Source organism: Stegastes partitus, unplaced genomic scaffold (genome assembly GCF_000690725.1).
Source record: "Stegastes partitus isolate 25-593 unplaced genomic scaffold, Stegastes_partitus-1.0.2 Scaffold282, whole genome shotgun sequence".
Lineage (NCBI taxonomy): Eukaryota > Metazoa > Chordata > Actinopteri > Pomacentridae > Stegastes > Stegastes partitus.
In genome coordinates this window covers 31,038-54,893 of record NW_007578013.1, presented here as the reverse complement: position 1 = coordinate 54,893, position 23,856 = coordinate 31,038, and the positions used below count along the sequence as shown (strand labels likewise).

Below are 23,856 nucleotides of genomic sequence, written 5' to 3'. Positions count from 1 at the left end.
TTTTTTGCATTGACCTGGCTATGTCTCTCCTTCTGTTGTGGACACCTGATTACAGGTGATACCACTTGTAACATGTTTACAGCAAGGATTGCTTCCAGTGGGTTCACAATAGACACTGACATTTTTTTAATTAAGTTTGATTGTTCCCAAAGGTACCTGGATCATGGTTTGGATTTGTTGTGTTTTCCCAGGGGGATGCCTGTACCAGCTGTCCTTCTTCTGGTGCTGTGGTGGGTGATGGTGTAGCTGTGGCGGGTCCCAAAGGAGAGAGAGGAGACCCTGGTCCCCCAGGAGAAGGGAAGCCTGGCAAAAATGTGAGGGAACTGTGTATGTATTTCCTAACATACCACTCTTTACCGTGAGACTCTCTGCTAATAAAGTCACATATTTTAATTTCAGGGAAAACCTGGTTTACCAGGTGTGAAGGGGTCTGCCGGTCTCAAAGGAAGCAAAGTATGAATGTCCATGTATTGTATCACCATGTTTATACATACTAGTGGTGCAGTGTGTCATTTACATGCATTCTCATGGGACGTATTCTGCCCCCTACAGGGAGAAGCTGGGGTCGCAGGAGTCGGCCTTCCAGGAGTACAAGTAAGGCCAATGTGTGCTGAAAACAAAATCTGGATCGATAAAGAACTTTTGTGTTCACAGCTGCTGCACACAGCTCCTGAGGGGATGCTGTCCTTGTGTGATCCCGCTAATGAACACCATATTCTCCTATGATGTCAGCGGTTAGAGTTTTCCCGACTCACAGATCTAGCCGTTAACTTGTAAACAACCATCCAAAAACAATCCTTTGATTCTTTGTGGAATAATTGCTTGATGCTTTGTTGACATGAGGAAGTCAGTTCTTGTCCCAGTCTTTATTCTTAATTCTCTCTCCAGACCACCTAAACCTCTTACCTCTCTTTGTTTTACCTTTTTTTTTTGTTGTTTTTCATGTCTTAGGGTGACGAGGGACCAAGAGGGCTCCCAGGAGTTGTAGTAAGCGTCTCTCCCATGTGTTAAGTCCTACTTTAACCACGCTACGCATTTAGAGGTTTCTTCTAATCAGTGCATTTTGTGCAGGGACCTCCTGGTGTTAACGGATTACCTGGCCCTGTTGGTCCTTCAGGGGAAAAGGTAACATAAAACAGTGGTTTAATCCTAAATTATCATTGCTGTATACAATCAAATGAACCCTGTAAAAATATACGTGTTGGATGTTTCCTGTTGATAGGGCTCTAAAGGTGATGTTGGGCTTCCAGGACCACAAGGGCCTCCAGGCACTGGTGTAGCAGGGTCACCGGTAGGATGTAAATGTGTCTTTTTACACAAGCATATGATGTAATATTTTATACTTTCAAACACATTTTTTTTTTAAAAATCCACAGGGTAGAGATGGAGTCCCTGGTATTGACGGAGTACCAGGAATGGATGGCAGACCAGTGAGTTGTTTGGTTCCTATATTGTCTAGAGTGTGTTCTTCATTTGCATGTTTTTGTACATGTGTATCAGCAATTTGAGGAGCTGTAAGAGAAATTTCAAGTGGCATACTTGAGTTGTTGCCTTTGTGTTAGCGTCTGTTCAGTGCTTTAATTTTCTTTGAGCTTCTTTGGGAATTGTCCTTGATTTAGGCATCATTTGTAACCAAGGATGTCTGCCTCGATCCATAACAGAGGCGATGTCTGCTCCCATCTCATCCTCTGTCCCCTGATCTACGCTCAGCTCACTGCCCCGTGAGCTTTCTTCTGAAACAACAAAGCAAGAGTAACTAAGTGTTTGACTTTGTGTGTCTGTGTGTGTGTGTGTGTGTGTGCGCATTTTTTTTTCCTCTTGTCTCCTTCTCTTGCAGGGAGCTGACGGAGCTAAGGGGGACAAGGTAAGTCTACCGTTTTGTTTGGATGAAGGGAACTGGAGGGGCTCGAATATAAGGGGGCGGAACAGATGGTAATCACAAGAGATGGCTCAACACCCCTCCGACATCCCCACCAACCCCACTCCGCTCGCTGCCTCATGCGCTGACACACACATGCACACGCCGGCCCCGGGGCACAGATAGAGTAGCAGCGGAGGTGACAAGTGTACTGTTGCTGGCAGACTACAGGAGTTTTGGGGGGCCTTAAGAGAGAAGTGTGTGTGTGCGCGAGACTATTAATTACCGCATTCATCAGAGCCACCGGTCCACACTGTCACTGAGAGGGGTGGGAGAGATGAAGAAGCGGCGCAGGCAGTGCTGGAGGGTCAGGAGGGGTGTAAGATGTGGGACGGGGAGCGCTCGTGAAGGCTCAGTTAAAAGGAAGACTAAAGTTAAGAAAAAGTAGAGAAAACAAAGAGAGAATGAGCAAGAGGTAACACTTAAGAGAGTCTTTGTTCTGTGTGTTCATGCAGACTACATGAAACTCGTCTGCCAGAGCTCATACGTGCACAAAATGTGTCTTGGGTGTTGAGTAGTTGGGGATATCACGTGGGCTCCTCCTGTTACTAATACATGAATTACACGCTATAGTATTCAATCCGCTTCTATTTTATTTATGTAGCGCCAATTCACAACATCTCAAAGCATGTCACATTAAGGTCAAGACCTGACGTATTATGGACAGAAACCAAACAATTCTCTTTGAGCAAGGACTTGGATGCAGTAATGAGAGAAAAAAAAAAGCCCTTTTAACAGAAGGAAACCTCCGGCAGATCTAGGCTCAGGGAGGGCGGCCATCTGCCTCGACTGATTGGAGTGAGGGGAGAGAACAAAGAAAAGAGAGACAACAAGCAGTATAAATTATGAAACAGGCTAAAATGTAGCCATACATGTTTATTGAATAAATGTACAACATAAATGTTTCAGGCACAGTTCCATGTAATGTAACACTATAAAGAAAAATATATTCACAGCATTTCATCCCCTGCAGTTATTAGTGTCTTTGTGATGCATACGATTTTTGGATTTAGCAAAACTGAACCAAAGAGTACTGAAAACTGAAAGAATTCTGCCTTTCTAACATTAACAAGAGCAGTTTTAATATTGCATGAGGACTCAGTTTTGCAGCTTGTGCTTAAAATTGTGCAAAGAGCTTCTCTTTAGCTTTTTTTTTTATGGTTCTTCTTTTTTTTGATGTATATTTCAGGGTGAACCTGGAGAGTGCAACTGCATAATGCCGATGCACACGGGTGTAGGAGGACCTGTGAGTACACATGCACACACGCACACACACGCTGGAACAGACACATAGACATGCAATTCATTTATAATAGAGCATTGCTGCTCCTCCTATTAGGAGTCTGAATACAAAGATTTTCTTAAACACATTCTCAGAGGGTTTATTATGCCTCCACAGGGGATGTGTTGAGAAAAAAAAAAAACAACAATGTTTTTTTTTTTCTTCTTCTTCTCCATATTTCTCTGTGGTTTGACATTTGTTGTATTATTCTTAACTTCACACTCCACGCTTTCTGTATATCCTGCGAGCACCACTGCTGCTCTGATTTTGACTATTCTTGCCTTCCAGGGAGCTCCAGGAACTGCAGTAAACATGTGGCAGCCTGGGCCTCAGGTCTGATCTGTCAGCCGGCAGTCCTATCTGACAACTTAGGCTTCATTTGAAAGCTTTGTGTCTGTTGTTACCTTGCAAACTTTGTTTGGAAAATCACAGCACTCTGTGATTTTGTGATGTCAGTTGTAGTCATGACTTTATATTTTGCAGGGCCCACCAGGACCTCCTGGCCCCCCTGGCCCCCCTGGGCCTGAGGGAGTTAATGGAATCCAAGGACCACAGGTAAGAGAGAGGGCCAGTCGGATGGTGAGGGAGGTATTTCTTCAGTTCAATTCAGAAGCTGCTCCGTTAGCCTGACTTGAACTACAAGCTACTTATAGTTAGGCTTTCGGCTTGGGCACTGTGGGTACATGAATAAGGCTTTGACATGCTTTGCATCCTCAGGGGTGAATAAAGTCCATGATATGCATGTAGGAAATGGACTGATGTTTTATAAAGTATGTGTGCGCAAGCTTGGACACAGATAGGTTAAGATTTACATCAAAATGACAAAATGCACTAACACATTTGGTGCTTCGAGCTTTAACCCATGTGGGAAGCAACTGAGCAAGCTTTTGGAATGTCGGTCAAGACATGAACAGTTATTTGAAGGCCTGGCTTTAAATACGAAAGTTCCAAACATAATGCGTTGCCTATCCAAAGTATGAATTGGAATCACTGATAAAAGTTTGTGATTTAAACAGACCTTCAAATAAAGTGATGCTCTTATCTGTGCTGAAAGAGTCAAAGGTGTATGAAAGACACCAGAAGTGGTGACTTGATTGAAGAGGTCATGTCTTTGACAAGGGTGCATTTGTTTTAATGGCTCAACTTAAAATAGTTTTTAATTCAAAAAATATTGATGTTTTTTGAAAATTCAGATTCATGAATTCAGAAGGATTTGGAGAATTTTTTTTTAAAGTTTCATAAGACATGGCAGGAGAGGAAGCAGGTTTCGACCCTTTGACTCTGCCTTAACCACTGGTGGAGATGGGAGTGGCTAGCCCTCGATTGGCAACAAAGCAGTTCAACCTCAGTTCCTTCTTTCAGGGTATCCCTGGAAACGACGGGCTACCGGGGAAACCGGGTTTGCCTGGAAAAATCGTAAGTAAAATTAGAGAGAAAAGGAGGAGATGCGGCTCTTAACGACTGATTTGAGATAATGGGGGGGCTTTATGTGCAAGTGATGCAAAAAAACACAAAATAAATGCATGTGTCAGGAACTGGAATGATAACAACAAAGATGGACCCCATGCTTCCATGTGTGAGGTTGTTGAGGTCTTTATTAATTAATTCTAAAAGAACAAATTAATTCAAGTGTGAGATTTGAAAAAGAAAAAAATGAAAATACATTTCATTATGCTGATTAAAATGGCTTAGGTACTCTCTGCCCCTAAATTGCATTGTAGCTGTTGATTTGCTTTGGTAAATCCCAACTTTTGATCACTTTGTGCTTTTTAAGGGAGGCTGATGATGCCAGATAAGGGAGAAAGGAAGTTTATTATATCACAATTAAAAGGGGACTCATGTTTATGCCTGCATGCTTCATGATGATGGCTATGTGTCACACGAAACATGCAGGAATGCACACTGTCTATGCATATTCACTGTTTTAGTCTGTTGTTCATTCAGCCTCGGGTCTGTTTGTAACTCCGGAAGGTATTATGGGGACAATACAGTTAGAACAAGATCCAAATCAAAGTGGAGAAAGAATGTGTGGAGTGTTGAGAAGTTATCTGTGGTCTCTAACTGCATATGGTGTCAGTTTTGTTTCTTTCAAGTCTGTTTATGGCTTAATTTCATTAGGGGAACATCAATGCTGATCTCCAGCCAGCACTCAAGGAGAACTTCACCTTCAATACGGGAATTAAAGTAGTAGTTTAAAGAGGGAAAGGGAGGTCCTACTCTTTTTTTAAAAAACTGATTTTACAGAAACTGTCTGCAGAAATTGGTTGCACATTAAGGTGCATATCTATTCACATACGGCAAAATGGAGATGCACATTCATGCGTCGGTGGGGAAAGGAAACAATGCACTTAAAATTTGCGGCAGAAGCTCATAAGCCCTACATTGGAAAAATTGTCTCCCTCTGTCATCCACACATACACTGATTTAGTTTGCTCGTAATATTGGTGTATAAACCAATCAGCACCTCTCTTTCCTTCCTTCTGCAGGTATTATTTCTGTGAGAGTAGCTCTCATGACGCCCCTCCCAATCTGCCACCTCTTTAGAACATAACACTAAGTTGCTTTAAGAAATCACACGTTAGCAAATTGCGGCTCCCTTGAGAGCGTGACAGAAGCGAACGTTGCATTGGGGGCCATTAATTACTAAATACTAAATAATTTGAGCAAGTCTGTTAATGCACATGGCCTCGCTCTAGCTGGTGTAACAGCCAATAGCGTGCGGCATAAAATAGCCTTTCTCCCTAATGGCTCCAGTTTGAACAATGTCAAATGGGTTTGTAATGACTTTGAAGCCCGGCCAGGTGCTATTGACAGACTCAGTGGAAAAGGTCCCACTGCTTTGAGAGGGAGCTGACCGCCTTTCACAGTAAATGTGATTGGTTCTGAGAAATTAGCAGTTGTATTTCAGAGCTTACAGTGCAACGTCATCGTGGCAGCTGTCTGTTTTGTGTTTTTTTTTTTTGAAAATGTAGTTGCACATATCTAGTACTTTTTTCCGGTAGTATGTGTGGTCAGAGGCTCTCAGAATTATTTTTTTTTTTTGATACAAACTTCATCTCTTGACAGAATTTAATAGGAGCTGCGTGGTTGTTAGTAGAAAACATAATGTGAAATGTGTTGTCTTTGTGCCAGCAGGGGTTGTGTTTGGTTGCTCTGCCTTTCTCCCACAGTCCAAAAACATGCTGGTTAGGTTAACTGATGACTCTGAGTTGGCCATGAATGGCTGTCTGTCTCTCTGTTACATCTGTGATTGACTGGCGAAAAAACATATAATGATCTGGTTTGAAAAGTCTTGTGCAGCCTTTGTGATCGGTTTTGTTTTGACACTGTGCTGCGCAGACATTAGTTGATTTGGTGGCTGACAATGAAGTTCAAAAAAATATTAGATCATTTCAATCAGCTAAAGTTGGTATTGGAAAGTGGTTGTGTTTGTACCTTATGTCAGAGCATCAGACCTTTGTCACAGCAAAATGTTAACTTTTCAAACACAGGTGTAACTTCTGTGACTGGCTGGGCACTGGTTTAATTGCGTGTCCCTCTGGCGCACTTAAAAAGACCAGAGCCATCATTAATGTTGTTAGTAATAACTGTGCTTTTCTTACTCTAACAACCTCAAATGTCTGCTGTGAGAAAGGTCTCCTGCTTGACTCCATTACTACTGATGACTGAGCTGTGTGCTAACTTCTACAGTCCACTATTTCACAGTTTATGTGTAGGAAATTGAAAAAAAAGAACAAACTATGTGGGTGTCAATCAGATTGAAAGTGTGGGAAACTACTGCCAGCTTCAAATATGGAAATTTACCAAAGAGAGAGAGAAAAAAAAAAGGTTTGGGTTTTTTTTGTGTGAGTTCTGACTCCATTTCTTCCACAGAACATCCACACATTGCATGGAGGAACAAACGATTTCACTCATTAACATTTTTGAATTTATTTAATTTTCCTGTTCTTGTGAATACCCTGTTCTACCCACATCAGAATTAATACGTCAACCAGGAGTAAGTGTTCTTGCTGTGTTGTGTCACAAACCTGCACAGGAGTCAAGTTCCATTTAATTGGCGGTAAATGATACCAAACTCGAAAAGGAAAAGAACTGTACCGTATTGTAGTCTGATCCCTACTGAGAAGTCATGTTTTTGTGGAATTGTGTTAAAGGAATGTTGCTTCATTACAGAACACTGGGAAACCTTTGATGCCAGAAATTCCTAAATGGATCTTAATTTCTTTTCATTTCCCTGCCCCCCTTCTGCAGAGCCCCTCTGGACTTCAGCAGTTGCCTCAAGACTCGACTGATGTCGGTGATGTAAGTTCATTACTAAATTGGTGCATTTTAGGGATTGGGAACTGGGAATCCTGCTTTTTGCTTTGCCAGTTATTGGCATGACAACTGTTGATGAGTGTACTTGTGTATATGTATGTACGCGTGTTTCTATATGCATAAAACAGGAGGGCTGTGATGGGGGTTGTTCCCATGGGTTGCCAGGGGTGCCAGGCATGGTTGGTGCCAAGGGAGAAAAGGGAGACCAGGGCAAGCCTGGTGTAACCCCCATGGATGGCTGTGACAGGGTGAGACTTGGGGGGGGGCTTTTATTGTTGGAACATTTCCAGCCTGACTGTATGATTCTCTGAGCTCAGAATCATACGAAACGTGACTAATAGTACAGTCACTGCGTTCGTTGTTCTGCTTTGACGAATGCAAAATGACAGTCCCTCATTTTGCATTGTATTGGAGTGTGCATGCATTGAAGTGATTGGCTCCCAGTGTGACAGTAAAGCATTGCACCGATAACTTATTCTCTTGTTTGCTCGCAGTGTTTAGAGAGACTGCAGAGGGAACAGGCAACACAAGCAGTGGTCAGTTGCAATCACTGACATATTAAAGATAGATACAAAGACATATACATACGTGTGCACCATGATAGAGACATGTGGACACACTTCCTGTTATGTTATTTCTTCCTGTCACAGGGGGATCAATCCTGCGCAGGACAACCTGGAGTTCCAGGAATGCCTGGATCACCGGGAATAAAAGGAGAGCAGGTGAGTCTTCTTGTGCATGCTGCTACTTTGTTATGAGGTTTTTCTGTGCGGCTGCCTCAATTTAAATATGCACATCCAAATGACTTTCCAGAGATTACGATCACCTTTCTTCTTTTATCTTTACTTCAGGGTACACCAGGAGAAAGAGGTCAATCTGGAATGCCAGGAAATATGGTAAGGTTTTATCTAAACTTTAAGATTTAGCAACATCTCTCTTTTTTTACGGAACCTTTTTGTTATTCCAGACAGCTCGGCTTTATCATTCTTTATTTATCGCAGAGAAACCTCGTATATTTGAGACACATTTCCCTGTTAATCTCAACACTAGGAAACTGTCATGGTGGACTCTTGTTCTGAAATCTGTGCCTACTGTGCCCATATTAAGATTATAAGAAAAGTTTTTCCCAGTACTTTTGATGACATCTTTTTCCAACTTACTAAATCTATTATCAACGGAAAATGTTCAAAAACTATAAAGTGCATTCTAATCACTGCCTTACATTAGCTTGCCAGTACTTCTGAGAGAAAAGATTCCTTTTTTTTTTGTTATCATTATTTTAGGACAGCACCGTTGGGTTTTTGTCTCAAAGCTTAGATTTGAAGTGACTTGATAGGAGTCTATGCTCACCATTTTCCATAAGCTCACAGAGCCCCCTGCTGGTGTGAGTGAGAACGTCGCACTCATGCGGTCCAAAACACTCACCTCCTAAATGCTGATTCACACACTCACCAGCTCTCTGTTGCGATTCCTAGTGCAGTATTCGCCTAATTGTCAGGAACAAATTGAAAACTGCTTTAACTGGAGGTGCAAATAGATTTTATGCTCATCAGTTAGTTCAACTTGTCCCAGGTGTTTTAAAGTGCTCCTTTTTGTCTACAGGGACCTCCTGGTTTCCCAGGTCCTCAGGGCCCGTCTGGTTTACCTGTAAGTTTCATTCACACTTTCACACTTTATGAATTCTTCTCTTTTAATCAGATAAGTAAGAAATTGCAGATACATTTACCAGTGCCTTAATATTGAAGTACAACCTTAATCACTCAAAGTTCATACTTAAATGCAAGTATAGAGGTGTTATCAGTTGAATGGAGTTAAAGTATCAAAGTGAAAATGCTGATATATTACTGAATATGACGTTACTTGATTGTTAATGCTAATGCATAAGCAGTACTTAATGGCTGTCGGTAGTTTAAATAGTCTTAAATAGGTTGTATACCTGTAGGTACCTTAGTCCAGTAGTCTCCAACTTCAGTTAGATCCTTTCCAAAGAGTTCCAATATATATTAGAAGGGGTTCGTGAGATGATTTATGGAGCTGAAAAGAAGGAAAAACAAAGTTTTGGTACACCATTTTTGTTCTTCTGTAAAATATTTGGTATTGTCATTTTTAGGGCTACACACTGTTTTTTTTCTTGTGATATCATCTGACAAGTTTAGCAGAGAAATGACTCTTTGGTAAACAAGTGCAAACAACTCCTACACGTCTAAAGCACGACAAGAATCCCTCACTACACAACGCCTTTTTCTCATTTGTCACAAAACTAGGACTCATGGCTTTTCACTGTACACAGCATTTTAGAAGCCTATCATAAGTTTTTAGATTAAACAATAAAGTAGTAGATTACAATACAGTACCTCAAAGGTGTACTTGAGTGCAGCATTTAAATAAGTGTACCCAGTTACTTCCCACAACAGTTTTCATGTTTTCAGCTAATCTTTTCTTTTTCTTGGCTTTTCCTTTCAAACGTGATCATCTCATTTTTACCATCTCTCCATCCCCCCAGCCTCACTGCGTGGCTCTTTAATGAAAGTTATTTCAGATGAGGAAACGATTTGGTTGTCTCTTTCTCCAGTTGTTCAATTATTCCCCCGTCTAAGTGATGGAGAGCGGGACTGCTGTGCAGACGGCCCTCCCCTTCCCCCTTTTCTCCTCATACAGATTTATTGTTTTAGGAGAATAGAGATGCAAAATGGGTGAGCCATGTGAGCGCTGCATGAAATCCATTTGGTAGCATAGTGGCACTTTATAGCAGGTGTTAGCTTCTGCTGTGTGCTGTGGTGTGTCTGTTTGTGCTATTTGTGAGAGTGAAGGAGAGAAGTGTTACCCTGCTGCTGAATATGTTACTCATATTCAGTGAGGAAGCTACTCACAATGATCAGCTACCACTTAGTTTCTCCCCAAGATGATTAGTTAGTAATTGCGTTCTCTAAATTACAACCCTTAAAAAACCACTCAGTAATTACCAATCATACTACTAAAACTTACATCTCTCAGTGATATTCTTAGTATTTATTGTAGTGCAGTTTTATTGATTGATTATTCAAAGACAATCCACATTACTATGCAGCTAATTTTCAAATGAGAGTGTCTCCAGCTTTCGGTGACATTTCATTAGTCACTCATTTTTCTAAAACTTTTATTTCTGTCCTTCCAGAGCATGAGCTGTTGCTAGGCAACAAGTCACACTTAGATGTGCATATTAATATTTACATCAAAACAGTATTACTCAGTACTCAGTCAATAGACTGTGAGGTTTTCAGCAAAACACGATGAAGACGTTCTGCAACATGACGACAATGTTTTGTTCCCTTATTACGTGTGTTCATTTTCATGTTTGTTTTATGTGTGTTTTGTGGCAGAGCAGGATCTTAAAGCTCTAATATATAATCTGCAAATTGGATATAGATGAGGTAAGCAACGTTTGAAAGTATAATTTGGGCAGTTAGATAAATAAAAGCTGAACAAGCTGGACTGAGAAGACGAGGTTTTGCCTCTGGGTATCGCCATCCCAGACCTAAATCACTATCCTGAAGCCTCATAGAGGCGCTGAGCAGAGGACAAAATCAAATGTAGGTAGTCCCACTGGGAGACGATCCGAGCCAGTTAGCTGTTTCCTCTCTTTGATATTGACTTAGCATGCCCTTTTTTTTTATTTCCCGTAGGGGGGCTTCTCTTGCAGACATCCTCTCCTTCATTTTCTAATCTTTCCTCACACCTGTCATCCTCAGGGTCAGCAGGGCGAGCGAGGGTCACCTGGCCTCGCTGGACTGAAGGGCGAGCAGGTAAGTGTCTGACAATCAGTTTCCTTGAAATTATAACATGTATAAAAATAATTGGTTTCTCTGTTTGATTGATTGTGTGATCTTTACCTCAGGGCCCTCCAGGGACATCTGGGTATCCAGGAACCATGGGGCCACCTGGACTGCCTGTAAGTCACACTCCCAGCCTCATTATAAAAGAACTACAGGACTGACAACATCCTGACAGCTTTCATGGATGCGCAGGAGGGTCACAGTGACATGTGAGCTGACACTGATTCACTGCCTCTCTGTATTTGTCAGGGACTGAAGGGCGAACGTGGAAGCCCAGGAAGCAGTGGTCAGAAAGGAGAATCAGTAAGCCGCTACGCCAACAGACAAAATGAATCTGCAGCTTGTGTTGTATATTATTGGCTAACATTTCCTTCCCTTCGACAGGGTCCTCCTGGTAACCCTGGGTATCAAGGACAGGCTGGCTCTCCGGTCAGTGCTTTATCATAAATTTGGCTCGGCAATATTTATACTCTGGCTTCTTCATTTATCATTTCAAAGTTTAATAAAGTTCTGTGTCTGCAGGGCATTAAAGGAGACACGGGACCAGCAGGGCCTGTTGGTGCCAAAGGGGATCAGGTATCTTTAACACATCATACGTACACGTAATAGGAAAATGTAACTATTAGAAACAAATTAAACACATATTCATATGTTGCTCTTTTTATTTCAAGGGTTTCCAAGGACAGCCAGGTTTCCCAGGACCACCAGTATGTAAATGCTTTAACTCCTCTATTCCAATTTTTGTCTTTGCAACAGTTGCAGTGACTTTGTATGTTGTGTGTGACTTCAGGGTGCCCCAGGTCCGGCAGGCAAACCTGGAAGGGAAGGGGTTTCTGGGCTCAAAGGTGAAAAAGTGAGTACAAATCAGACTGTCAGCTGTTTCTGAATTTCTTCGCACCTAAAGTCATTGTGTGTTGGACTGAAAATTCCTGCTTTCAAAGGGCAACGATGGTACTCAAGGCTCCCAGGGACCAACCGGACCCCCCGGCTCACCTGGCTCCCCAGGGCTGATGGTATTTTTACATAACGATGATGTAGTTCAACCCATTAAGACATATCTGTGGACTGTATGCTATATTGAGTCTTCACCTGCACTCTCTTCTCCGCTGTTTGCAATGAAAGGGCCCCCCAGGCATTGAAGGAATAGATGGAAAAGATGGGAAACCAGGGCTGCGGGTAAGTCCCACACACAGATCGCATGGGTAGTATGATCACACACATCGCAGACTATCCACACACATGCTGCATTAAAGTTATAGCGAGTATACTAATAACATGCATATAATAATTGACCTTTAACATTGGCCATGTTTTTTCTTGCCAGGGAGAATCGGGCCCTCCAGGCCCAGCAGGACCACGAGGAATCCCAGTGAGTCTCACCTCTGACATTTACATGATCTGATTTGATTTTCTATGCAGCGTAAAAAACAACATGCATTAGACATGAGAAATTTACCATATATGTGAAAAACACCAGACGCTTTCTAATTTAGCTTATGAATTATTTGATTACTTGTATCTATTTAATCTTGGTTATTTTTCCAATAATAATTTGTGCACTGACAGTTGCAAATAATAGAAGCTAGCCCATGTTAGCATGTCAGCAACCAAAGATGCATTAACATTTAGTTCTTAGTGAGTTAGAGATACAATAAGTGTAAATGTTAGCTTCCTCTAAATATTTACATCAGCCATATCATCATTATGTTTTTACATACTTTCGCTTGTTTTGTTCTATACTGGGTGTTAGGCAGACTTTTTATACAATGCATTACAACTGCATCGCCGTGGCTCACCCTCAGTTTGACAAGCAGCAAACTAGTATGCAAATCAGCCCGCATGACTAACCCTCTCCCATTAAAAGCCTATCAAAAGCTCCTAATGGAGACTGACAAAGACAGGTGAATTGTTTGTGCTCTTAATATTGTGACTTATTTTCAATTTCGAATCAGCGCACGCATAGAAATGTTTTAAGACACGCGTGATAATCTTCCTTCTTGACCTCCACCAGCAGCCCCTTATGCAAATTAGCATGGTATTTCACTCACCTCTCCCCGTGTCGGAACACCGCATTAATATGTGCAGTCATTACCGAGTCTTGTTAATGTTGTAGATGTCGCTGGTAATGTGACCCCATTTGATACTTCTAAGCTTCCTATCTTCGCTTAAGATCTTCCTAACTTTCTGTCTTGTATCTCGACGCAGCCGAGACGGGGATATTCGCACACTTTAGTCAGCCTCGGTAAAGACATGAGTAGCTGCCTTTCTCCCTCCCTCTGTTTCTTTTTCTTTTTTTTTTTTATTTCTCTTCTCTTTTGTGCTCTCAGTTTGTGTTCTACCCAAGAGCAGGTGTTCAGGATTTCAAAGACACGTCTGCCTCTTCTTTCGGCAGCCTCGACTTTGTGAATTTTTGTACTGTACCAATCTCATTCTCTTTGATGTCTGTCCTCAGGGATTCAAAGGAAAAACTGGTCATGTTGGCTTCCCCGGACAAAAGGTTAGCCAACAACTCAGTGCTTTACCATCCCACTATGTTTGTGTGTTTGTCTAGTTACAGTTTGAGTCTCTCGCTTGTGCACGAGTCCAAAGGTTTGCACGCTCAGCTACCTCGTTGTTTTGAACCTCCACTAGCAGAGTGATGCATTCCTCTCATGCCTCGTCTATTTCCTTTTTATTACTTTCTCATCCCTTCAGGGTGAGGCTGGACCTGTAGGTCCACCGGGATCACCTGGCAGACCGGGACATGAAGTTAGTACTTTGCTTTCCGTCAGTAACCATAAAGATCAGAGAGCAAATTGATAATCTCTGCATACAAGCTTAAAGCAAGAGTCTACTTATATCATAGCCAAGTCAGTAAACCCAGAGATATCTAAAGGTTAGTTTGTGACCTTTTCAGGGTGATCCTGGTACCCCAGGAACTCAGGGACGACCTGGACCCCCCGGCCACATCGTAAGCTCACATCCCTTTTAATCTTATACATCAACGATTTGTTGCTATGTTCGCATGTTAAACTTGAACAATGTGTTTACTTTCCCTCTCAGGGTTCCACAGGTCCAGCTGGACCTCCCGGACCTCCCGGAGCATCTGGAGTGGTAAGAGAGAATCTCTCAAACATGTCATCATCACTGTACTTTCACTAGACAAGACATGAAAGATTAAAATTGATTAACTGAACCAACAACGATCCCAAGGCGGGGATGGTTTGTTGTTTCTGCAGCCAAAAGAAAAAGTAAGAGAAAAATAAACAAGTGCAGCAAATAATATCAACATTAATTACAACTCCAGAAAATAAACAAGAGGCTGCGCATACGGAAAAAAATATATAATGATGCAGATTCATAAACTAAAGCTAATGTGCTTGTAGAAAGTGTTAAATTTAAACATTGTTGGTTTCGTGTTTGGTTTATTGTTGGTGAAAGAAGGTGAAACAAGACACAATTGAAATTCTCTCCTGCTGCCAAAAGTGCAAACAACAGAAAACAATCTTCTTCATCTTCATCTCTAGGGTATAAAAGGAGATAAGGGCCAGGGTGGAGAGAGGGGTCTACCAGGGATGGTAGGACCCCCAGGACCACCAGGGCATCCGGGGATTATGGTTAGTAATGTTCAACTTGTGTCCACTCCCCCCACCCCGTTTGTCCCTCCCAAACAAATGAAGTTTAATTGAACATAATTCAAACTGCTGGCCTGGCAGTATGTCACACTTAACCTTTTCTCCTGCTTCGACTTTGTCTTTAAGGGAGAGCCAGGCAATGACGGTGCTGCTGGTAAAGATGTGAGTAATGTCCGGGTGTGGTGTTTGTGCTCTTTAAAAGATAATGGAGAGAGATTGATGTGTTGATGTGTATATTTTATCCCTTGATGGATATTTCTTTCTTTGTTGTGACAGGGAGCGGCCGGCTTACCGGGGGAAAACGGGCAGCCGGGTCAAAAGGTAAGCGCCGACTCAGCACGATTGTGTGTCTGTGTGTGTGTGTGTGTGTGTCATCAAGCTGAGCATCAACCATCCATTACCTCTGCAGACCATCTGAACGCAGTGAGATGCACCCTTTTCTTGTTCCCTTTAGCCCGGGGAGACTTACGCCGGCACACTGTGGTGCTGAACACGCTTGCTCCCCCTATTTCTGCCCGCTCAGCACCAACACTTAACACAGTCATCAGTTCACTGACCCCCCGACCCTCCCACTGATACCCTCCTTCCTCCTCACCTCACTTCAACGCCCCCCCCTGCCTTCGTCTCCGAGCTGGCAGCCAGCCGCCCTGCTCACCCTCTGCAGCTATATAGCCTGTTGGATCTCTCCTTAGATACAGGCTTACAGTAGGTGGGTACAGTGATAAAGTTATTCTTCTGCCTCTGGGATAATGCTATTAAGCATGAGGGGAGATGCTAGATGAGGCTATTTGTCACGCTGACAGGACGGCATTGTCAGGGTTTTAGCAGCACAGAGGAGGAGAACAGAGGAGAAAGACAAGAACGGACTCCTCTATTCTTCTCGCTCCTCTCTATTTCAAGAGCCGCTTGTCTGTCGGTGACGTGTAAACATTAGACGTCCATTATGGGCTGCTTTGTCCTCGATAAATCACTGTCGCTAATGTAGCGGGGCTGCTTTTGAGTGCATTTACACAACGTGAATGGTAAGTGCTGTGATGTAGATGTAGCCAAAAAGCTGTCTTAAAGAGTTTGCTTCGTCTCTGACATGCAGGTTGATAATAATCTTCTTACTGTGTGCTTCGGAAATTAGCTGAATAATCACATTTTGATCAATATATGAAATAATATGATGAAGAACATGAAACTACAGTAACATGAGCTGAGCACAAAGACTGACGGCAAGCATTTTGTACTTAGTCAACAAACAAGATGCAAGGTGTTGATAAGTGAGCTTCAGAGGTTCTAGTAGTCTGATTATTATAACTTTTCAACTAAACCAAGTTTGCCATTTCCAGCCTTTATACTGAGATAATCCAAACTTCTGTGGCTCAGGTAACAGAGCAGCACTAATTGAAAGCCAAAGCGTCAAGTAGATTCAGCCTAAAATCATTTGTAATCTGGCTTCCTTAAAATGTTGAGTTAGTCAAACCATGTTGTTTGCTCATATATTGGAGTTCTTTAAACTTACTATAACAAGTTGGGGACTGCAGGGTGGCGCAGTTGGTAGCACTGTTGCCTCGCAGCAAGAAGGTTCACGTCCCGGTGGGGGCACTGGAATCTTTCTGCGTGGAGTTTGCATGTTCTCCCTGTGCAGAGTGGGTTCTCTCTGGGTTCTCCGGCTTCGTCCCAAACAGTCCAAAAACATGTTGAGGTTAACTGGTGATTCTAAATTGTCTGTAGGTGTGAATGTGAGTGTGCTTGGTTGTCTGTCTCTAAGTGTAGCCCTGTGATAGACTGGTGACCTGTCCAGGGTGTCCCCTGCCTTCACCCTAAGTCGGCTGGGATAGACTCCAGCCCCCCCACGCCCCTAGTGAGGATTAAGCGGTGTATAGATAATGGATGGATGGATGGATGGATAACGAGTTGGGAGTGAACCTCATAAAACCGTCTGATCAGCTTAATAATTGATGTTTTTCTATGACTGGTAAAAACCAACAGACTTGTATTTTTATCTTAAGTTGTCCAAAACATGAACATAAAAGTTACTAAGCAAACTAAGCATCTTGTTAAATGAGTTTTTCAGAAATACAAAAAGATCAGCCGTGCAAGTAGCACTGCAATACAAAGTTGAATCATCAACATCAAAGAACATTCCTTTTTTTTTCCTTTTGGTTTCAAGACTGACAGTGGTCTTTTTGCTACTGATGTACTTAGTATTAGAAATCAGAATATTATAGTTTGGTTACTATGGTTACCATGTGTACAGCTTGGCAAGAAACTGAACCAAAATTAGCCCCTAATAGCAGGCAGGAGTCTTGCATGGCAGCCCATGAGTGTGTGTACTGATGAATGAGAAACACAACCCCGCTAATAGAATCTAGTTAAGGTTAAAGGGCTGCCAAAAAGTGCAGACTATTTAGCATAAGGACATCAGAGTATCTACTTATCTAACTCTTGGCAAAAAAGAAAAAAAGGAACTAAGTGTATTCCTGAAGCTATTTCTTGAAAGTGAGGCCAGTGATTGTTATTAGCAAAGTGTTTCTTCAATGCAGATCCATAATGGCGAGATTTAAGGATAAATTCGTGTAATCAGGAATGAAAGTCCTTATCTTGATGCACAAAGTCATACAAAGATAGGCTCTAGCAGCTAACCATGATCCTTCCCTCGTCCGTCTCCCAGGGTGAGCCAGGCGCTGCTGGCCAGAGGGGTCCACCGGGGGAGAGAGGTAGACCGGGACCCCCTGGTGGTGGTGGAGGATATCACGGTAAGGATGCACAGCCTATGATTGGCCCAGTCGGACCCAGAGGAGAGAGGGGCAGCCCGGGCTCAGACGGCCTCCCAGGACCTCCTGGCGCTGCAGGGTCACCAGGAAATGACGTGAGATACAGTTTCATTGCACTTACAGCACTGTAGCCTGTTTTGCTTGAATTTCATTTTTTAACAATTAATCAGCTCTTAATCATGCTATATTCAGCCTGGTTGTAAGAAGAAATGAGTACAGTGGCCACAGGCGCTCACTACCTCCATCTGTTCCAGTAAATAATGAATTTTTTAATTATCTACCTTGATTAATGTTTGCTCGTTTGTTTTTCTCTTTCTCTGGCTCTTCTTAAATAGGCCGTCGTCAATTATGATGAAATCAAGAACTTTATCCGCCAACAGGTCATCAAGATCTTTGATGGTGAGGGCATGTGCAAGCGCACGTTGTTGTGAGAATGTCTGCTGTGTGTAATGCGACATTTTCCACACCAGAGCAGTATTTTCTCTTCAGATGCATATCTCTGTTTCAAAGACTGATTCCATTTTCCTCTGGGACACCACCGCTCCGTGGAATCATTTTTGTGCTGTTGCTTGTTTTGTCTCCCCAGAGAGAATGGCCTACTACATGTCTCGCATGCAGATGCCAGTAGAGATGGTGGCGTCTCCAGGTCGGCCTGGGCCCCCAGGGAAAGATGGAGCACCGGGTAGTCCCGGCGCTCCCGGTTCCCCCGGTATCCCGGGACACCTTGGCAGACAAGGCCGGCCAGGATCACCAGGACCTGCAGGTGAGCCTTTTCACTCATACCAATATGAAAGTTATGTTAAGTATCACTTTTAACTGACTGTAAACTGTTGAGCAACAATGAATGTTTGACTCCCTTTCTGTAGGACCACGAGGACCACATGGAGAAAAAGGAGACAAGGGTGTTGGAGAGATGGGAGATGTAGGACCTCCAGGAGCACCAGGTAATGTATCCCACTGGTTCATGAATCAGTAGGTAGTACAGGAGCAGATATGTGGTGGTGAGTACATTGTGTTGTGAAATATTGAGGTTTGGCCTACCTTATACCTAAAGCTGTAGCTAATCATTGTCAGTTTGCAGCTGATTTTAACATGAATTATTGATTTAAACGTAGACATTTAAACATTTTAATCAGTTCTTTCTCCTGTCCCATTTTTTGAGGCACTTACATTTGAAAGAGTCTTTCACTAGATATTCAGTGTATTATGCATCGTCACAAACTACACTTGAATCTGAACCGCCAATTGGCTAAAATTACATAAATAACGCTAATTACTGAATGTTAGCATTTGTTGTTGATTAGTAAATCACCAGTATGATGAAAGTAAGTTTTTAATAGTTCTTAACTAATTTTAATAAAGAAATTCCCAACCCATTTCATTCCACCCAAATCAGCATCTGACACTCCTTAGTCATCTTGGAGTTCGGATAGCATTGGCTAAATGAACAAATTGGCATCTGCACTTTACATGCTGCAGATTATTTGATTTGGTTTGAAAAAGCAACTGTGCTCCCATAGAATGATCAAAGTAGAACTTTAATATTTGTTCATGTTTCATTCATGTTCCCCTGAGAACAGACATGGTAATCACATCATCTATTAAAGATGAAGTTTATTGGTGTTTGTACACATTTTCTGATGTAGTTTGTGGATATCACTTGGTCATATTGCTGATGATTAAAATCATTCATCTTGAATCTACACTGTCTTTGTGCTGCTGTGCCAAATGACAACACTCCACTTATGGAAGTTGCATTACAGAGTAAAATAAACTTTAAAAGGAGGAACTTCACATTTTGGGTAATTAGCTTTTTCTTTTTCCCTTTTCTTGCCCTGGTAGTTAAACAAGAAGATTGATGCCGCCCTAATGTTCGTATGCTAAATAGGAAACTACAGCCAGCAGCTGATAATTTTTGCTTTAGTATAAAGCCTGGAGGGAAGCCACTTGCTTGGCTTTATTCAAAGGTAAAAAACAAACCCCAAAACGAACAATAAATACCAGCACAACTCAATAACTAACACATTCTACCTCATTTATTTAATCGATAGAAAACTGAAGTACAAAAAACCTAGCCCTAGATTTCCATTGTCAGGTACACCAAACAACTGCTGGCTGTTGCTTCATCTTTTATGAGGATATCATCTAACTGGCCAGAAGACAAGCTTTTTTTTCTATCTTATATCTAACTTAGTCTTTTTGAGCATTTTTCTTTTTAGGCTCTAGAACCAGGGAAGGGATGGTTTTAGTCTGATTAACCTCCCGAGGGGCCGCCGGGACAAAACCGTTTGGATGAATGAGCCACTTTGACAAGCAAAAATGTGAAAAACTCACTGGTTAAAGTTTCTTGGATGAGAATATTTGCCAGTTTCCCCATGTTTCTGTGACAGCAGATTCAAAATATGTCACCAACAATCACTATTTTCTGATATTGAATAAACTAAACCATCAGCTGATTATAATATATATATACATACATACATCTATATTGTTAGACTCTGGTTATGAAAATACTTGTGGCTTGTGGATCTACAGTACTTCTATCTAGAAATAGGACATTGTCTAGGTTTTAAGTGTGTTAATTACCCGGCGAACAAAAAGTTGGAATACTTTCATAAAACCTGAACTAACGAAAAAATGGACTCAGTATGAACAAAAATGGCTGAAGTGGCATCTGTGGTGCAAAATTCCGGGTGCCTAGACTCTAATGATATGAAGTAAATCTGGGACTTCTGCCTGCTTTGCCCCGCTGATATTCTAGTTTTGGAGATAGTGGCAGGATTATTACATTGCATCATTTCCCTTCTTCTTCCAGGTATTCCAGGACCCCAAGGCTATGGTAAGATGGGACCCCCTGGTCCTGTTGGCCAGCAGGGTGTCCCTGGGATCCCAGGCCCTCCTGGACATCCTGGTTCAAAGGGAAAAGATGGCCGGTGTAATCCTGGAGACTGTATGAGCCATCAAGTGGACTACAGCCCCAAGGGCCCACCTATCAAGGGCCCCTGGTAAAGGGCAAGAGGGGGGCAAGGGGAATTGAAGCAAAGAGACTATATGGAGATGACAGAAAGCCAAAGACCATGACCCAAAGTTATTAAATCTGACCACAAGATGGAATACAAGAGTTGCCTTTGTTGTTGAATAGATAGATTTACCCACACACATTTCCACTACACTTGTGAGCAAAACCCAGCCGTTTCTTTCTAAGGGCCCCGCTGGAGCCGAGGCCTGCAAAGACACACCAGCAGCACATTTTTATTGCATCATTCTTTTTGCTTGTGAACGCCAATTCATCGCTATTTTACTGTCTCCTATTTTGGTCTTGCCTCTTTTTCTCAGTGTTTTATTCCTTTTGTACTTTTTTCAAACAGCCCAGGAGAGGCGACAAGAATCACAATCTGTATTTTCTTCTCCTTGATTAATTCGAGACTCTTCTGTTGTTTTTTTTTTTTTTTTTTAATTCTTCCTACTTTCATTTTCTTCGTCTAAATCTGTAGGAAGAGAATACACACAATTACTGTAGCACTTTGCTTCCATCTCTCATATCTTTGTTCCTTCCTCACACAGTCCCAGTCTGAGTGCATCCCATGCATTTCTAATATTTTGTCTCAGTGCTTGAGGTGTGATACATATTTGAATTTGACTTGTAAGAGAATATCCCTAGAAATGTATTTCAGTTCCTGGAAACAGATGCCACAAACTTGTATTCATACCCTGCTTGATGGATTGACTGTTTTGTATATATTTATATTTATATATATCGTGGCTTTTTGTAATTTTTGTACAAGGCTTTGATACATGGCTAGCCACTTATTTTTCATTTTCAACGGTTATTTGGCGACAAAAAAAAATGCCAGAGGGATTTGTTTTGTTTTTTTATAAGCTTTCAAAATGGAATAATATGTTCAGTAAAAGACAAATTATTTATAGAAGAAAATTGCGTTTACACAGAAAGCATATTGGCTTTTGTAATTATGTTGCTAAAGTTCATTTTGTGTCCTCTCAACTCCAGTATTTTTTAGAAATGCAACCATTCTAAAGCCTCATCTCATTTTATATTCCAAAGTAGCAATAATAGCCATCTGTCTGTTTCACTCGGCACTTGTTTAAGAAAAAAAGAAGAAGAAGAAGAAGAAAACACGAGCAACAATTGAGCCCATTCACCACCAGGTACTGTAATGCAGCAGAGCCACTGAGCACCAAACCCTCACAGCCAAATGCAAGGATAAAGAAAATATTCTGAAAAGCATCACCAAGCTTTTGTAGTGTCACATATTACTGTATTTTCAGTTTTTATCAGTTTTGTTTTTTTTAGCATTTTTAAAAAATAAAAATATCTGTGGAGTTTTAAACCGCCACCATCTCTTATACGCTCTGTAGTTTAAGTTTAAACTCTGAGCCGTGGTCAGACTTTTGTTTCTCACAAGCCATGGGAAATGTTAAACTGAATTAAATTGCTTTTCAAAAAGACTGTTTCGTGTGGTTATCGTTGTCAACCTGTGTTGTATCAGATTCACTTCTCTATCCACTGAGGGGATTATTAGACATGAAGCCTTTACGCACATTTGTAAAATGAATCTCGTCTCTCGTACAGAGGAGCACATTGACAGCTCGATTGGCTTTTTGTAGTTTTTCTTGTTATTCTTTTGCATTTGTGTTTCTTTGCAGTGTCTGTGTAGTTGTTCGTAGTGTAGTAGTGTTTTTTTGTTGTTGTTAGGTTTAGTGCATTAGTAGTTCTCTCCTTGTAGTTGTTTATGTGTCTTTGTAGTTGTCTGTAGCTGATCTGTCTTTTTGTAGTTGCTCTCATTTTGTTATGGTCTGACTTTGTAGTTGTTTGTGTGTCTTTGTGGTTGTTGGGTCTCGTTGTAGTTGTTCTGCCTCTCTGTGGATTTTGGGAGTTCTTTTGTGTCTAAGTCTCTTTGTAGTCATTTGATTTTTCCAGCATGAAATGTTAAGCCGCTTCAAACTGAGGCTCATGCCCACCAATACATTGGGATAGAGTTAGGGCCTCTTCCCCTATATACAGGCCCATTGAGTAACTAATATGTGTGGACACAAACTTTTCAGCCTTGCTCCGTTGTCATTACTGTCCAGATCATATTGTACCTTGTATTTTTGATTGCATTATAAAAAAGGAGAGAAAACAACAACATACCTTGAGAGCAAAACACTGAATGAAAAGCGTGGTTGTCATAAATTGCAAGAAGCGTGCACATATGCATTTGATTAGTAATACAGTAAAGGTGGTTACTTCTGGCCGCCGTGGTGCGAAAATCTTGACAAAAGCTGAACATATGCAGCTTTGGGAGGATGGCAGTTTATTTACACGTATGAAATAATATTAATAGTTATTGTGAAGATTTGCAATAGAAGAAATAAACAGAAAAAGGAGCTGTAAGAAATTCATTTCCATTCCCAACATGATACAGAAGAACATTGGATTTTACAAAAGGTTCCTCTTTATTGGTTTGGGATGACCTGAACAGCCAGGAAAAAAAAAACAACCCTTTCTTTTACAGACGAGTATATAAAGAACAATAAATAGCTTCTTTTGATGAGAATAAATCAGTCATTAAGTCGCTGACATCCTGTGGAGAGTTGACAGTGGCATAGAAAGCACATTTGGACTGTTAACTGATTGATTTTGAGGAAAAGTCATTATTACTGTAGGAGCTCCGTATTATTCACTGATTTCATTAACACAGGATTTTTTTTTTTTTGTTGGTGCATATCGTAACCCATTCCTTTTCTCTACATAATAATCAACACACATTTACAAAGATTTACAGCACTGCATTGTGGGAGATGGGAGTGCCCATCGGGATATGCTGTTGCCAGGCAACAAGAGGAAGAGATAAAGCTAGTCGTTAGTTTCTAAAAATGAGACTTGGGTAGAAAGCGGTGAATTGGGAGGGACGGGGGGGGGGAGGCAATGTACACATGAGGTAAATTGGGGATTTCGCTCAAGTTTACAAATGAAAAGACTACATTTTACAATACAGTACAGCACTGAGTGGACATTAGGCTGCAATCATTTATTGGTCCTTTTTTTGTACACTTTGAAGGTGTGACGTCGCAAGAGAAGACAGGACATTTCAACTTTAAAACACTTCTCAAAGAAAATATTGCATATATAAAACCATTTAAAGTGATC

General features: G+C 41.5%; 1 protein-coding gene across 4 annotated transcripts in view; it reads left to right on the top strand.

Moving 5' to 3' along the window:
• Positions 1-22,172, top strand: part of col16a1 (collagen, type XVI, alpha 1) — a 91,790-nt gene extending 69,618 nt beyond the window's left edge. For 3 of the 4 annotated variants that reach the window (XM_008282721.1, XM_008282722.1, XM_008282720.1), the window contains 40 exons: positions 192-314; positions 400-453; positions 553-594; positions 952-987; positions 1,072-1,125; positions 1,223-1,291; positions 1,377-1,430; positions 1,838-1,864; positions 3,108-3,164; positions 3,489-3,533; positions 3,684-3,755; positions 4,563-4,616; positions 7,452-7,502; positions 7,646-7,765; positions 8,012-8,053; positions 8,168-8,239; positions 8,369-8,413; positions 9,120-9,164; positions 11,246-11,299; positions 11,392-11,445; positions 11,579-11,632; positions 11,714-11,758; positions 11,852-11,905; positions 12,001-12,036; positions 12,120-12,182; positions 12,271-12,342; positions 12,452-12,505; positions 12,654-12,698; positions 13,782-13,826; positions 14,024-14,077; positions 14,226-14,279; positions 14,372-14,422; positions 14,836-14,925; positions 15,070-15,105; positions 15,220-15,264; positions 17,603-17,800; positions 18,041-18,104; positions 18,292-18,468; positions 18,572-18,649; positions 20,521-22,172. In XM_008282721.1, the coding sequence (XP_008280943.1) occupies positions 192-314; positions 400-453; positions 553-594; positions 952-987; positions 1,072-1,125; positions 1,223-1,291; positions 1,377-1,430; positions 1,838-1,864; positions 3,108-3,164; positions 3,489-3,533; positions 3,684-3,755; positions 4,563-4,616; positions 7,452-7,502; positions 7,646-7,765; positions 8,012-8,053; positions 8,168-8,239; positions 8,369-8,413; positions 9,120-9,164; positions 11,246-11,299; positions 11,392-11,445; positions 11,579-11,632; positions 11,714-11,758; positions 11,852-11,905; positions 12,001-12,036; positions 12,120-12,182; positions 12,271-12,342; positions 12,452-12,505; positions 12,654-12,698; positions 13,782-13,826; positions 14,024-14,077; positions 14,226-14,279; positions 14,372-14,422; positions 14,836-14,925; positions 15,070-15,105; positions 15,220-15,264; positions 17,603-17,800; positions 18,041-18,104; positions 18,292-18,468; positions 18,572-18,649; positions 20,521-20,714 (2,679 nt within the window). In that variant the 3' untranslated portion in view covers positions 20,715-22,172. The remainder of the gene's footprint in view (positions 1-191; positions 315-399; positions 454-552; positions 595-951; positions 988-1,071; positions 1,126-1,222; positions 1,292-1,376; positions 1,431-1,837; positions 1,865-3,107; positions 3,165-3,488; positions 3,534-3,683; positions 3,756-4,562; positions 4,617-7,451; positions 7,503-7,645; positions 7,766-8,011; positions 8,054-8,167; positions 8,240-8,368; positions 8,414-9,119; positions 9,165-11,245; positions 11,300-11,391; positions 11,446-11,578; positions 11,633-11,713; positions 11,759-11,851; positions 11,906-12,000; positions 12,037-12,119; positions 12,183-12,270; positions 12,343-12,451; positions 12,506-12,653; positions 12,699-13,781; positions 13,827-14,023; positions 14,078-14,225; positions 14,280-14,371; positions 14,423-14,835; positions 14,926-15,069; positions 15,106-15,219; positions 15,265-17,602; positions 17,801-18,040; positions 18,105-18,291; positions 18,469-18,571; positions 18,650-20,520) is intronic. The other variant, XM_008282723.1, reaches the window with a different exon arrangement.
• Positions 22,173-23,856: the final 1,684 nt, after the last annotated feature.